General features: G+C 42.5%; 1 protein-coding gene across 1 annotated transcript; it reads left to right on the top strand.

Annotated features, from left to right (window-relative positions):
• Positions 1-8,497: 8,497 nt before the first annotated feature.
• On the top strand, positions 8,498-12,825 carry UPK3A (uroplakin 3A). Its single transcript, XM_069003780.1, is given in 6 exon segments — positions 8,498-8,567; positions 9,744-9,867; positions 9,869-9,897; positions 12,516-12,583; positions 12,585-12,635; positions 12,637-12,825. Coding segments are annotated over 6 exon segments (531 nt in total).
• Positions 12,826-13,132: the final 307 nt, after the last annotated feature.

Below are 13,132 nucleotides of genomic sequence, written 5' to 3'. Positions count from 1 at the left end.
ATGTTTAACAACAAACATAGGGGGAAATATCTTAAAAATATAAAACGCAGAAGACAGCAATGGAACATTCTGGCTTGTTTGGTAGAACAAGAACTACAGCCAGACTGGAAGAGGGTGAAAAGCTCTTCTGCTACTGACAGTCTGTTTAGTACCTTTTCACTCTTGTTTTCAGGACTTATATACTAGGGATAAGTGACGTGGGCTGGCTCAATAGGTCGAGCTCTGGCATGCCCTCGGTCAGAGGGAATGCAGTGTCACCTCCACGATGTCCTAAAAGAATGCCTTTGGTGGAAAGGCAGGGCGCAAGCTGGATGCGCATGCTGCTTCCTCCGCAGAGGAGGCACGACAGGCAGCCGATGTCTGGGCTTGTGTCAACCCGGAGGTAAAGGAACAGACAGGGGCCCCTGGTATGGGTTCCAACACGTTTATTGCCAGAGGGTCCAGGGACCAGAAGGGCCCCGAGCAGGGTTGTGCATTCCTTTTTATAGGTGGGTGGAACAAGGCAGGGAAAAGGGAAGCAACCAATGGGGTACAGTCAAGGGGGAGGATACAGTTTAACAAGAACCAATAAGGGAGACAAGGAGGCAGGATTCACAAGAGGGAACCAATGAACAACCGAGCAGAAGACAAGTTTCCAGAACAGGGGGTGGTAACTTGGGCCCGGGAACCACCCAGGTGAATGCGGCTTAGACCTCCGAGCCGTCCCATGATCCACCCTCTGACCCACTGTCTTGGGCAGGGAAATCCACCCAATGGATAGCCTTGGCTTGAGTGGCATTTAACGATCTCAGCTCATGAGTGGGCTGAGCCACCCCAACAGATAAGCTTTAGCAGGCGTTGTGTATGATTGTTTGCTATTAATCCCAAAACCAGCAGAGCAATTGAGGTGCTGAAGTCAGCTGTTTCTGGTTTAGCACCAAAAGCAGCACAGAGGATCTGACTTCATTATTGTCTTCACATGAGGGACTATGCTGAGCAAAGATGTGTACTCAAACAAAACTGTCCATGCTCTACTCCTGACCTTGTGAATCAGGTATTCTGCTTGGTCTCTGGTCTAGATTACAGCAGTTTTGGGTCACAGAGCTTCACATGGAATTTTCTAATCTCGACTTGTTTGACTGTCCTGTCTTCAGCATATGTACAACTAAATCCACATCATGCTGCATTGCAGCCTTCCTGAAAAAGCATTTAAAATAATTTAAATGGGTTTTAAAGAAAGACTTTTCTTCTTAGTGAGATGATTGTTTATAATGCTGACGGGCACTTCTATATGGAGAGCCCAGTAAGTCCATTTGGTCCCATGTTTCCACATGCTTCTTCCTTTGGCTATCTTCTTGTTATAGGCTTCATCCTATCAGGTATTTACATGCATTGATCAGGTTCTCCTTGAGCTTTCCCTTTTCAAGGCTAAAAAACTGCATCCCTCTCAGCCTCTTATCTAATGCCAGATGCTCCAAACTTTTAACGATCTTAGTTGCCCTTCCCTGAACTCATGGAAGTATGTCCATGTCTCTCTCATTGTGGGGAACCCAGAACTGGACACAGCAGTCCAGTTGTGGCCTCCCAGGGCTGAGCAGAAGGTAAGGATTGGCTCCCTTGACTGCTGGCCATGACCTGCATGCAGCTCTAAAAGCTGTTGGCTGCCTTGGCTGCAGAGCCCACTGCTGGCTCTTGGGTAACCTTTTGTCCATAGTAGCCCAGCTCCTCTCCTGCACAGCTGCTTTCCAGCCAACTGGCCCCATTGTGTACTGGTATATAAGGTTATTCCTTCCAGGTGCAGAACTTTGACTTCCCTTTGTTCATCTTAATGAGATTCCTGTTGGTCCATTCACCACCATGTTCAGGTGCCTGTGGGTGGCAGCCCAACTGTCTGGTATATCAGCCACTCCTTCCAGGTTTGTTATCTCCTGCAAAGTTGCTGGGAGTGCTCTCTGGTCCATCACTGAGGTCAGTAATGCAGCTGTTAGTACTGATCCTACAATAACCTCAGGGGTACACCATTAGTGACTGACCTCCAGCAGGGCCTCACAATGCCAACCACAGCTCCTTGAGCCCAGCCATTTGGAACACCTTGCTGTCTGCTTCTCTGGTCTGCTCCTCAATAGCTGGTCTGTGAGGATATGTATATCCAGAGATACACAACCTAAACCTTGAGTTTCAGAGTCTGATCTCTTGGTATGCAGTGATACTGAAACCAAACCTCTCAAGAATTAAGCTCCATCATGCACCAAAATGCTATGTGTATATAAAAAAGCACAGCTGGGTCTTAGCAGGAATATCTGTTTAGTCTGTGTTCATATGAAATTCACTCTTTGAAGCCAAATGCATTTAAATTATTTCAACAGTTCATACATATGGCACACTATATAGTGAGGGTTTTCTTTACAAACGTTCTGTGGATGAATGCTTGGAAACTGCAAGTGAGTTTAAGGGTTGTATTCTATGTCAGCCCAAAACTGACCAGTGAACTGTATTGCACAATTCTTCTTTTAAAGGCTAAAATAACCAATACCTGAATGCAGTTAATAATCTTTCCCAAAACATGTACAGTTTGACCAGACAACACTAAAAGTGGAGAGCTTTACATACATTATACATTAATTTGTATTCCTTTTTTAAAAGTGGGCAGCTGAAAAAACAGATTAAATAGGTTTTTTCAGAGGATGCCACTAACTATGCATAATCTTTTGAATCCTCATCCAAGGTCCTAATCACAAAACTCTTTCTTAAGGCAGAAATTACCAACTGAGAGCTGAGCCAAGTGCACTGCAGTGGTGGGTGGGCTGGAGACAAGGATAAGACTGAAACTGTTTAGAAAACAGATTTCAACAAAATGCCTTTCACTGAGTCCTACTACAAGTGCATTGAGAGGAGAAAGAAAATGTTTAAATAGCTTTATGTAAAAAAATACAAGTTTCTGCCTGCCATTGTAAGTAAAAGTATCTAAAAATGAAGTTCCTTGAAATAAGCTTATGATGGAATCAGCTCAGTCCTTCAGATGCTGGACTAGGAACCATGAGAGTTGAGACAGGGGCTTTCTTTACTATTGCAACACTCCAGTCAAGTCATTACACCAGATACCCTGTCTAGACAGAGGCCACAGCAATGCTTACTATTTTAATAGAATCTTTTTATGACAAATACATTTGGGTTTACTTTTTCAGGTAAAAGTTTAAACCCTAGGTTTAAACCTATTTGACTGCAAAGAAACTTATACCAGCCCAGCTGAAATTCTAATATTGTTTTCTCTACTGCATCCCTCTTCCACCAGCTGTTTACACTGAGTACTGCCTGTTTATTATTATTAATACTTATTAACTTATATATGCCACTGATATTAGCTGAAAGCTTAGAACACCAGGAGCATGAGTTAGGAGAAACACTGTCCTTCACTTCTTATATTGTTTCTGAAGTGAGACAAAAAAATAAAATCTGGAACGTATTTTTGCAAATGCCTCCTACTGCATCAGATTGACTTTTCTTCTGCCTTGAATCATTGACCAAAACTGTTTACTGCTAGGATATCCACCATGCACATGATCTCAGAGAAGCTGTAGAAAAACACTGAGGCATCTGAGTCTATTGTAAACTGAAGCAGTATAAATGTTATGTTAAACTCCAAACCATACAAACACAGCTGGGCCAAGCCTTTCTCTCCCTTTTCCAGAGCAATGGTGAATCGCAGTAAATAGTACCCCTGGATGCCTTTTCTTCCCCAAATCTCTTGTTCTAGGCATATTCCAGCTGCACTTGTGCATGAGAAGTTGCTGTCTATCATGTTATCAGACCCTGAGAAAAAACTCTAAAGAATCAATCTCTTGATGCTGCTCACTGACATAGAGAGGTAACTCAATGCATGGCTGGCAGCATTCCTGCTGACATGTTCCCATGGCTTATGTTCAAATCAGAGTTGAACAAGAAGTCACTACACATAGTCCTTTGAATACTGAAGAGCAACTGAGCCATTTAAAATCTATTTGTAGGAACCCATATGCAAATTCTAAACAGGATTACGTTGCCAAACACACACAAAATGAGCTTAAGTAACCAGAAATAGGGATGTTGCTTAGAACGTAAACGTTGACTAACAGCAGGTGGGCATTCAGTATCCACACATACAGATGACTCCATCTTCCTACAGAGTCTACACCATAGATATGGATACCATGGACTTGCATATCAGAATTTTTTCATGAGTCCTTTCACACCTCTTGGAAGTCAAATGAACGGGGCGTTTCCGTGATATTGGCTGAAGAATAAGGATCTAGATTCAACAATATCTGATTCACATGCTTTTTTTTCAGGGGGTGGTTCTGGTGTAGGGTTTGTATCTGGTTGTTAACTTCAAACAGCATCTATCAGACTTTAGCACAAAGCATATTGGCTACAATGTGAATACTAAAGTCAAAGCCAGCATATACTTTTTTTTCTTCTGGAAACAATGAATTAGACAGTGTATTACAATTCAGTGAGTAAAGGAAGTCCTTACAGAAAGCTTTTTCCACTTGTAATTACAACATTATGGACCTAATTAATCATTTTGTGAAAAAACTTTTGCTCCAGTCTGACTGCAGTAGAATTTCTCACACTGCTCAGTACAGGAGCCCCATTGTGTTGTATTTCACATTCATATAAAACTGCAGCTATTGCACCAAAGTTCATCTGAGTCCCAAAAATATTAAACTGCCTTTATGAAGTGATATTTCAGGACTGTAGATTCAGGAAGGTATTCCAAACCCTACAAAAATCTTTGGGAGGAAAGATCTTACTCTCCAGCTATTACAGATATCCATCCCAGTCCTTGAATATTAATAAAATTTTGTCATAAAAATTTCCTCTTGCTTGCAAAGCCAGAAAGCTGTATTTTATCTACCTAGCAGAAATAAATGTAAAGGGCTCCATTACATAAACATACAAAGAACAACCTGAGGTCAAAGGTGAGGGATTGCACTCACCACTTAGGGAGGCCTGATTCCTCACATCAGCCAGGGAAAGGGTCATTGCACTGACCCACATCAGGCCAGCACAATCAAATTACCTCTGCACAAACCCAGTTAACAGAAAATGCAGGCTAGGGAATGTAACCAGGCCAAGAAGATTATCTCCATCCCCTGTCATCTTTGCTTAGTTCTTCATCAAAAAACGTTACTTTGGTCATAGCTAAAACACACAAATATCCAACCTCTCTGAACTACCAAAGATAATTCTTCCTCTTCTGCAGCAGAATGACTCCTAATTGTAGCCGATATATAGAACAAGCCCTTCAACCAACACTGGATTCACTGAAGTAGGAAAATACTACCACTTTCTAAGTGAAGAAATGTGAGTCCAGTCTCTGTTGACTTGCCTGGCACAAATGATCCTTCACAAGGAGCAGTTCTGAGGCAGCAGCAAATGGTCTTTGCTTTTATTAGAGACGTCTAGACTATCATGTAAGCCCGGGCTTTCATAAAAAGAATTACTTCGTGGTTATTAACAGTATGAGATTAAAATTCAGGCAGGTAACTGTAGGCATTTCCTCAGCAAAGAAAACAGTAATTTCTGTGTAACAAAGAGCCTTTCATTTTAACCTCTGGCTTCTCTCAGCTTCAGATGTTCTGCAGTTGTTTGGAGCTTACTGCAGTGATAAGATCTTAAACATGATTTCTGGGGGGAATGCAAGAAGCACCCGTTCTTATGTCTGTAAGAAATGTACCTCAATGGAGCTAGGCCAATTTATAATAAGCAATGGTGTGGCCCCGATTTCTTAAGCAGAAAGTTATTTTTCCCCATCCTGATGTTTTCACTGCTTGACCTTTCAGGTTTGCACAAAATTAATTGCAACCAGATGATAAAGTTTGAAGTTCTCATTTTTCTGAGCCTTTTTATTTCCATATGGACACATGAAAAATCTCTAATGTACGGAGATAAATGGCTCAGTGAGTCATGATGCTCCAACCCATGCACAGCTGGGACTTCCACACTCAGCACACAAATGTTCCTGTGCTGAGGGAATGGAGGATGGAGATTATTTCCATCACACCAGTCCCTTTGGAACAGAGTGGTTTGCAAAGCTCTTCTGCACAGTCATAATGAGTACACACAAAGGGACTTCGTTAGGAAAGAAGGAAAAAAGACCCTGAAAATAATTCCTGCAGCCTTATGATATAGTGTCATAGTGACTGAGAGTTATTCCATTAAGAATATGGAATTGGTATATTCCATATACCAATTGATATGGTATATTCCATATACCATTAAATGAAAAGCTCCATTGCTCAGATTTCCAAACACTGCCTTGTGACATTGTATTACTAATACCAGTCACCAGGACAAGCCCTTCTAAAGTCTATAGTAGCCTCTTCGAATAAACATGTTCAGTGCCATTTTCAAATGGTCAAATATTCCTACCCCAACAGCAGCATGAGAGCTGCTTCCCTTGCCGTGAACCTCTTCAGAACAGTTGGTACAGAAGACTGAGCTGCAGAGGTGGCTGTAGTTCCCATCAGGGAACCATGCCTGAAGAATGCTGACTGGACAGAGAGAAAACTTTTCCACTGTTTGACATAACACCTTGGCCACTTTCACAATATTTTGTAATGCTGCCACTCTGTCCTTCACCACTTTTAACTGCCCCTGCTTTCCACTACTCTCCCAAACTTTGATTGCCTGTTTTATGCACTTTTAAAAAATATCTCTGCTTTTGCTTCCATATTCATGGATGCTTTTTAGAAAATTAATTCACAAGGCATTACTCCTCTTTCAGCGCATTCGTCAAGGCCTACATCCAGCAGGATATCTGCAGGAACTCACAAGCTAATAATAGCTTGTAAGTGAATGAGCAAAATGCAAGGAATGTTTCTCCATTGCTTCTTCAGAGACTGAGGTTTGAAAGTTAGTTTTGAACTGCCTCTTACATAAACTTTAGAAACTACTTTATTTTAGAAAATGAGGCACCCTGTTTGAATGTTGTTAAAAGAACTTGTAGTTGATAACTGTTGCAAAGGTTAAAAGGAATTTTATTACAAGAACTTGCAGTTAAGTGAATTAGAACATAGCTTTGCAAAAGAACTAGTGAGGATCTTCCAAATACTTTAAGATGGATTCTTTGCTTTACTCATCTTTCTCACCCTTTGGATTAGATTATCTCTTGACTGGCAGATGTCATCACCATGTGTCGCGGGTTCGGTTTTTTAACTGGGCAGAAACACCAATTTAGTGTAGTGGTTTGGTCCAAAATACTCATTACTGTTTATCTTCTGTGAGATAAGCATTAGGAGAAACGCAAAGCAGGCACCAAACTTGAAAGAATATAAAGAAGTTTATTAACAGACCTAAAAGAAGGAAAAAAAATTATACCATCTTCAGAACTCTCCTCCTCCCCCCACCTTCCTCCCTTCTCCCACTGACAATGTGAAAAGACAACCCTTAAAATGTTCAGTCTGTTTACCACTTCCATAATAACCTTGTTCAGTCCATTTAGAAAGAGAAGTCTCTTCTTGCTTGTGCTATGAAAACATTATCACAACAAGACAGCCGCCCGGGTTGGTTCTCTGCTCGCATGTGAGTCCCTTCCCCCGACTTGCAGCTTTTCCCGCAACTGCTTTCGAGGGTCCACTCTTGAAGTTTTTTGGGGTACAATTTTAAGATTGAGCTGTTCAGAAACAAAAACAGAGGCCCTTCTCCTTCCCTGGGAGCAAAGGGTCTTCATCATCTTCATCGTTAGGACTATCTCTGGGAGCATCTCTAGGAACTGAGGTTTTCTCCTCTCCCGTTTGGAGCAAAAGTCTTCATCTGGTCCATCTCTCCCTGTCCAAACTTCTCATGAAATTACAGCTGCGTCAGCATCTGCCTATCTCAGCACAGGTGCTTTTGCTTACAAGCTGAACTGAACACTCCACCCCCCATATTTTCATGAAATTACAACGGGATACTCTGACATATCATAGCTTCACAACAGACTTTCAGCTTTAAGCATCTCCTCTCTCTCTTCCCTCAGGTTTTCAGCTCTTCACAGCAATAAAAGGGTTAATCTCACCTCGGCCTTGCAGCTGTGTGGCTTATCGCTCTGCCGGACAGCGGTGCTGCTTTTGCTGAAATCTTGGCCACAGTGGAGGGGGGGGTTGGGGGGGGGAGGTTCCGAGCCGCTCTGGCTGCCCACAGCCCTGCTGGGGGGGTCATCTTGGAGCCGTGGCCCGGCCTGGCCTGGCCCAAGCGGGGCCTGGGCCAGGCCCACTGACCCCCACTCAGGCCCCGCAGCCACCTGTGCCAGCGCTGGAAATGAGAGAGAGCTTGGGGGGGAGTTTGTCTATTCTTAAGTGTGTATCACAGAGGCAGTCACAACTTTAAGTGGCTCAAAGAATCGTCCATATTCAAACTGGCCAGCTGATAGGTTCTATCAGGTCCCAGAGGAAGCTGTAAGCACCCCTTTGCAAGAACATCACTTCTGGGACTATGCTTGCTAACCTATGACACCATACTTTTAAACACTTTAAGGTGTTTAATATGCACAACCAACATGGAGCTGGGCTTGCAAGGACTGTACATTTTAGCCGGTGCAGTGGACTGGAGAGATGGACTACAGCCAGGTATGGACATTTGTATTCATTTTGTCTCCAGACAAGAATGTAAAGAAGGTTTGGACTTTAGATCCTGGAAAGTTCCACACATTTCCCAGCCTTTTGTGACTTCAGGCCCCATTCTTCTCAAATCCTTATGGGCTTCACACAGGCCTGCAAAGCCAAGGCTACAGGCAAGTTTTGTTCTCACGGAGAAGTCAATACAAACTGACTCTAGAGGCTTCTATAAATTACCACAGAATTGCCTACAAGCAACACAGAGCAAGAAAATTGTCCTTGTTGCTTAAACAAAGATACAGGAATTTACACTGATCTCTTCTCTTGCACTTTCTTCAGGAATGCTGTAATTATACTGAGGTTACATTTGTTCATGTCCTTTACATCCAGACAAGCTCCCTTGACTTCTGTGCAGTTTATGTGGATTTACACAAATACAAATATGGATGAGATCTGGTCCTAATTTAGGACACATCTGCCAGCACAGATTCTGCTGAGAGAGTTTATTGCCATGTTAATTTTCTGCCTTTCTTTGCTATTCTTGTGAACATGAAGCAAACCCAACAATTTTAAAATCTTACAGGTGATGTTATCCCTCTTTGCTATGGCTGGTGAATTCAGCCAGAGCACAAGATGGTCTGGTACTCAACTAAAACATGATGGCTTAGAAAAATACCCACATAAAAATAATGGCTAAAACTTTCACTCTGAAAGGTGATTTACTTTCTGTGAGGAGCAGCTCTACTGACATACCCTCAGCTGCTGGAAAATCAGTCAGTACTAGTTTGCATGACTCTAGCCCATGGAGAAGTTTGCTACACTCTTCATCTAGGCAAGACTCCAAGGTGGTCATGTAGAGTTTTGTCTGAGCAACAAATTCTGAATTTGCTGGATGGCTGTGAATCTAAAAAAAAAAAAAAAAAAGGAAAGAAAAAAATCAGCCTTTAAATCAAAAATTTTGTTGTGATTGTGGACCTTATGCTGCTGGTTCTTAAAATTGGTATTTTTTCCCCTGCTCAGCTGCAATTTGCATCCCCCTTTTATGCTTTAATGTTGTTTATTGGAACAGCCTGATCCTCCCTTTTGAGTCAGAGCTTTCAGGGGGAAGAGGAGAAAGTTGTTGGGGTTTTGGTTGTTTTTTTTTTTTTTTCTTTTAAATATGTTTGTTTTGGTAACTTTCTTTTTTAGATCAAAGCCTGAAGCCTCAAACTGCAGCCCCTCAGCTTGCTACTAACAGTCCCACTCTTACTACAGTTGCTCTAGAAAAACCTTTTTGTATGTTTGACAACTCACTTCATCCAAATAAATCTTATCCTCTACTTGTATGCAGTGAAGGAATCAGGTGAGTGTCTTGCACTGTGCCTCTCTGGAAGGAAAATACATGATTTGACCTTTGCATAAAAGCCTTCACAAATTCATGGGAGTGGGTTTGAATGGGAAAAAAGAGAAAAATCTGTAACTGTAAGCTACATAGAACTGAGCCTCTGGTCTTGGTTTTCTTTAGGGCGTTATTATAAAATATAATACAAATACTTTAGTGGTGTTGAGTACTGATACACTGTGCTTGCTGACTCTGGGAGGTGTGGAGCAGCACTATCAGCTATCAATGTTTGCCCAAATCTTGCTCATGAAACTAAGTGCTCCACATTCTGTTACCTTGTCTTTGTCTAAATGTGTAAAAGCCTGAATTCCCCTAAGTAAACCTGCTGAGAGACATCAGGTAACTTCTGCTGTTTGCTTCATGGTTAGAGTAGCCAGCCCTTGCAAGGACTAATTGATTTATCTGCTTTTTCGGACTAAGGCAAGTCATGCTAGACCTGTGGTCACAGATGCCTGCCCCATGGCTTCATTCATCAAATGAGTTTTGTAACTCTTGGCAGTGACATCACTGGCAAGTAAGAGCTGCCTTCCGTGTTCCCTGCTGTTCTGGCACTGTTCGAATGCCACCTAGAGCTACTCTGTGAGCTGACAGAAATTAAGGCCTTTCTTATTTCACACCTTCTCCCCTGAATGTTGTATGCAGCCTCCTTTTTGGAGAGGCACAGAGAAGAGACCTTGGAGGGGCAGCGATGAAATGGTTCTGTCTGTTGGCCAATCTTAAAACTTTCACTGCTGGGTGTTGCCACTTTGTACCAAGTGGAAAGAGTAGGCCCTGGCTGGTTGGAAGCTACAACCACAGACACCATCCCATACAACTAACACAGTTGTGAATGTGTGGTATTCTGGGATACATCCTGTGGCTGAAGGGCACATCTTTATATGTCTAAGCTGGGCTGCAACTGCATTAGAGTTACATATAAAAGTCTACTGATAAGTAGTTATAGCTGCAAATATGGTTTGTATTAGCAATTGCGTCAACCACCTCACCTTCTGCAAATTCTGTGGTAAAAACTTCCTACACAAATGAGTGAATCTATACCAAATGGAATGCTTACAGAGATACATCTGCTGCTGCTTTTCAAGGCAAGCAGATGCAAACTTGTTACTTGGCAGACTGGAAGGAATTTTGTTTGGATTTGTCTCTGGTCTCTGTCCCTTGTTTGGTCTGCAGGGAAGCACATTGGCTCACCCTTAGATGCCTCCTGGAGCAGGGGGAAGGAAAAAAATTAAGAAAACTTAATTTTCTTAACAGCTTATATTCAGCTCTATTGGTAAGAATATGCATCAGCATGCATACTAAAAAGCTGAGGGTATGAGGAATTTCTGGAAAAGTACTGTAACTTTTGGCTCTATCCTTGTTAATGTTGCTATCAGACTTGACTTACCTAGTCAAGTTAAAAAAATAAAAGATCAACACCACCCCAAAAACCTCCCATAAAATGACCCTGCTAAGGCATCAGCTATTGCTTATTTACCAGAGACAGACTAAGAGTTACTGGAGAGTGGGAGAGCAGGAAGACCTAGCTGTAAGAAGTATTATAATTTGGGGAAGCAAGCCTAAAGAAAGAGCATGTCTTGGGTAGTATCTGTTTACATGCCATTGGCTCCCATTAAAGACGGGGGTGTCAGAACTCCACTAACTTGAGCACTGATCCTCAAGTTATATTTCTAAGCTGTTCCAGAAACTTCTCCCTTTTAAAACAGATCTAATTTTGCATTGGATCAGAGCTAAAAACATCTCACAACCTACCCGTTGCAGGAACTCTCCTTCAGGAGCACAGCAGAATGCTTTCAAACAGAAATTGTTCCCAGTGTACCACAGCTTTGGAAAAACTGCCATTCCTTCACTGCTGACAGCACTGAGCAGCTGAAGGAGGCTATAAAAAAAAAAAAAATTACGCCCAGTTACAGAGCTTGGGATTTGTGCCTTGGCTTTGCAGCAGGGGAAGTTTGAGAGTTGCATCAAGGTTTCCAAAGTCTTCTGGATGCAGTCATGCTTTGCTAGAAGCTGTGAGGGCTTTCAGATTCCACTGGAAGCACTGGTGCTCCTGGCTGGCCAGAAATGGAGAACCCACATGCATTCCTGCAGCCCCTACACACTGCGATCCTGGGAGGTCCAGGTGGTGTGTGACCAGAGGCCAAAGGGCTGCTGTGCCAAGAGATAAATTGTGACTACAGGAACTCTGCCTTGGCTACAGGATTAAATCTGAAATGGACTTGCGGGTTGTTTATTGGAGCAATAGATGGGGGAGGGGGGGAGGTGGGAGGAGCCTTTGCCCCCCTCTTTCCTACTCCATCAGATTCTCCTTGGAAAAGCGGAATCTGGGGAAGGTAGCTGCTAAAAACTATTGCTCTGAGCTACACTGAGATCCTTTACAGTTTCTGAAGGATAAGTGTAAAGAGCTTCACCAACAAATTTACAGGAAGGGGTAGGATCACTACACAGCCAAATTGGTAGCTGATTTTTGGTTTGTCTTAGGAGTGTTTTGGGGTAAAAGTGCAAGATGTCAATTAAATACAGGGTGAATGGAAAGGGCTAAACTTGTTTTAACAGCCTTGTTAAAAATATCTCTCCTGCAGCAAGTGCAATAAGGTCCATGGTGACAGACATTAGCAGCAAAGTGCTTGACAGCACCTTCCAGCAAGCCAAGTGGGGGGCAGCTTGGACTTTACAAGGCTGCTTTGTTCCATGTACGTAATTTGTGCATTGCCTCCCAGACTTGTGGATGCAGGAGCTGTCAGCAAAATTTTTGATAACCTGAAACAGTACCTCTTCAGAGTGGAGAATGATGGGACTTGCTTGTATGACCTAGACTTTCTAGATGTCTGTAACCCACCTCTTGCATCAGATACAACATTACAGGTGTAATTCTTACTTCTTGAAAGCTGATTTCTGCTCTTAAAACACAGCAGGAAGTAGCACTGAGTGTGTAAGGCTCCTTTGTGAATTACCTGCCCCTAACTGAAATGCTCAATTAAAGGTGTAGCTTTGAAGGTGTCTGACTTTGGTCTAGCACCCTGCAGTTGGTGCTGTATGGTGCCCCAGCAGTGCTGAGCTCTCTCAGGTTAAATTCATTGTCCAGTAGGAAAATTCATACATGAACTGCTAGATCTATTCCTATGCTGGCGCAGGTAATCTAGTGACAGCATCTGATTTGAAACTGCTGATTGGAAAGGACTTTGACTGGAAAGTTTTT

The sequence above is a fragment of the Aphelocoma coerulescens genome, chromosome 1A (assembly GCF_041296385.1).
Source record: "Aphelocoma coerulescens isolate FSJ_1873_10779 chromosome 1A, UR_Acoe_1.0, whole genome shotgun sequence".
Classification (NCBI taxonomy): Eukaryota; Metazoa; Chordata; class Aves; order Passeriformes; family Corvidae; genus Aphelocoma; species Aphelocoma coerulescens.
This window is presented reverse-complemented; position numbering and strand designations above follow the sequence as displayed.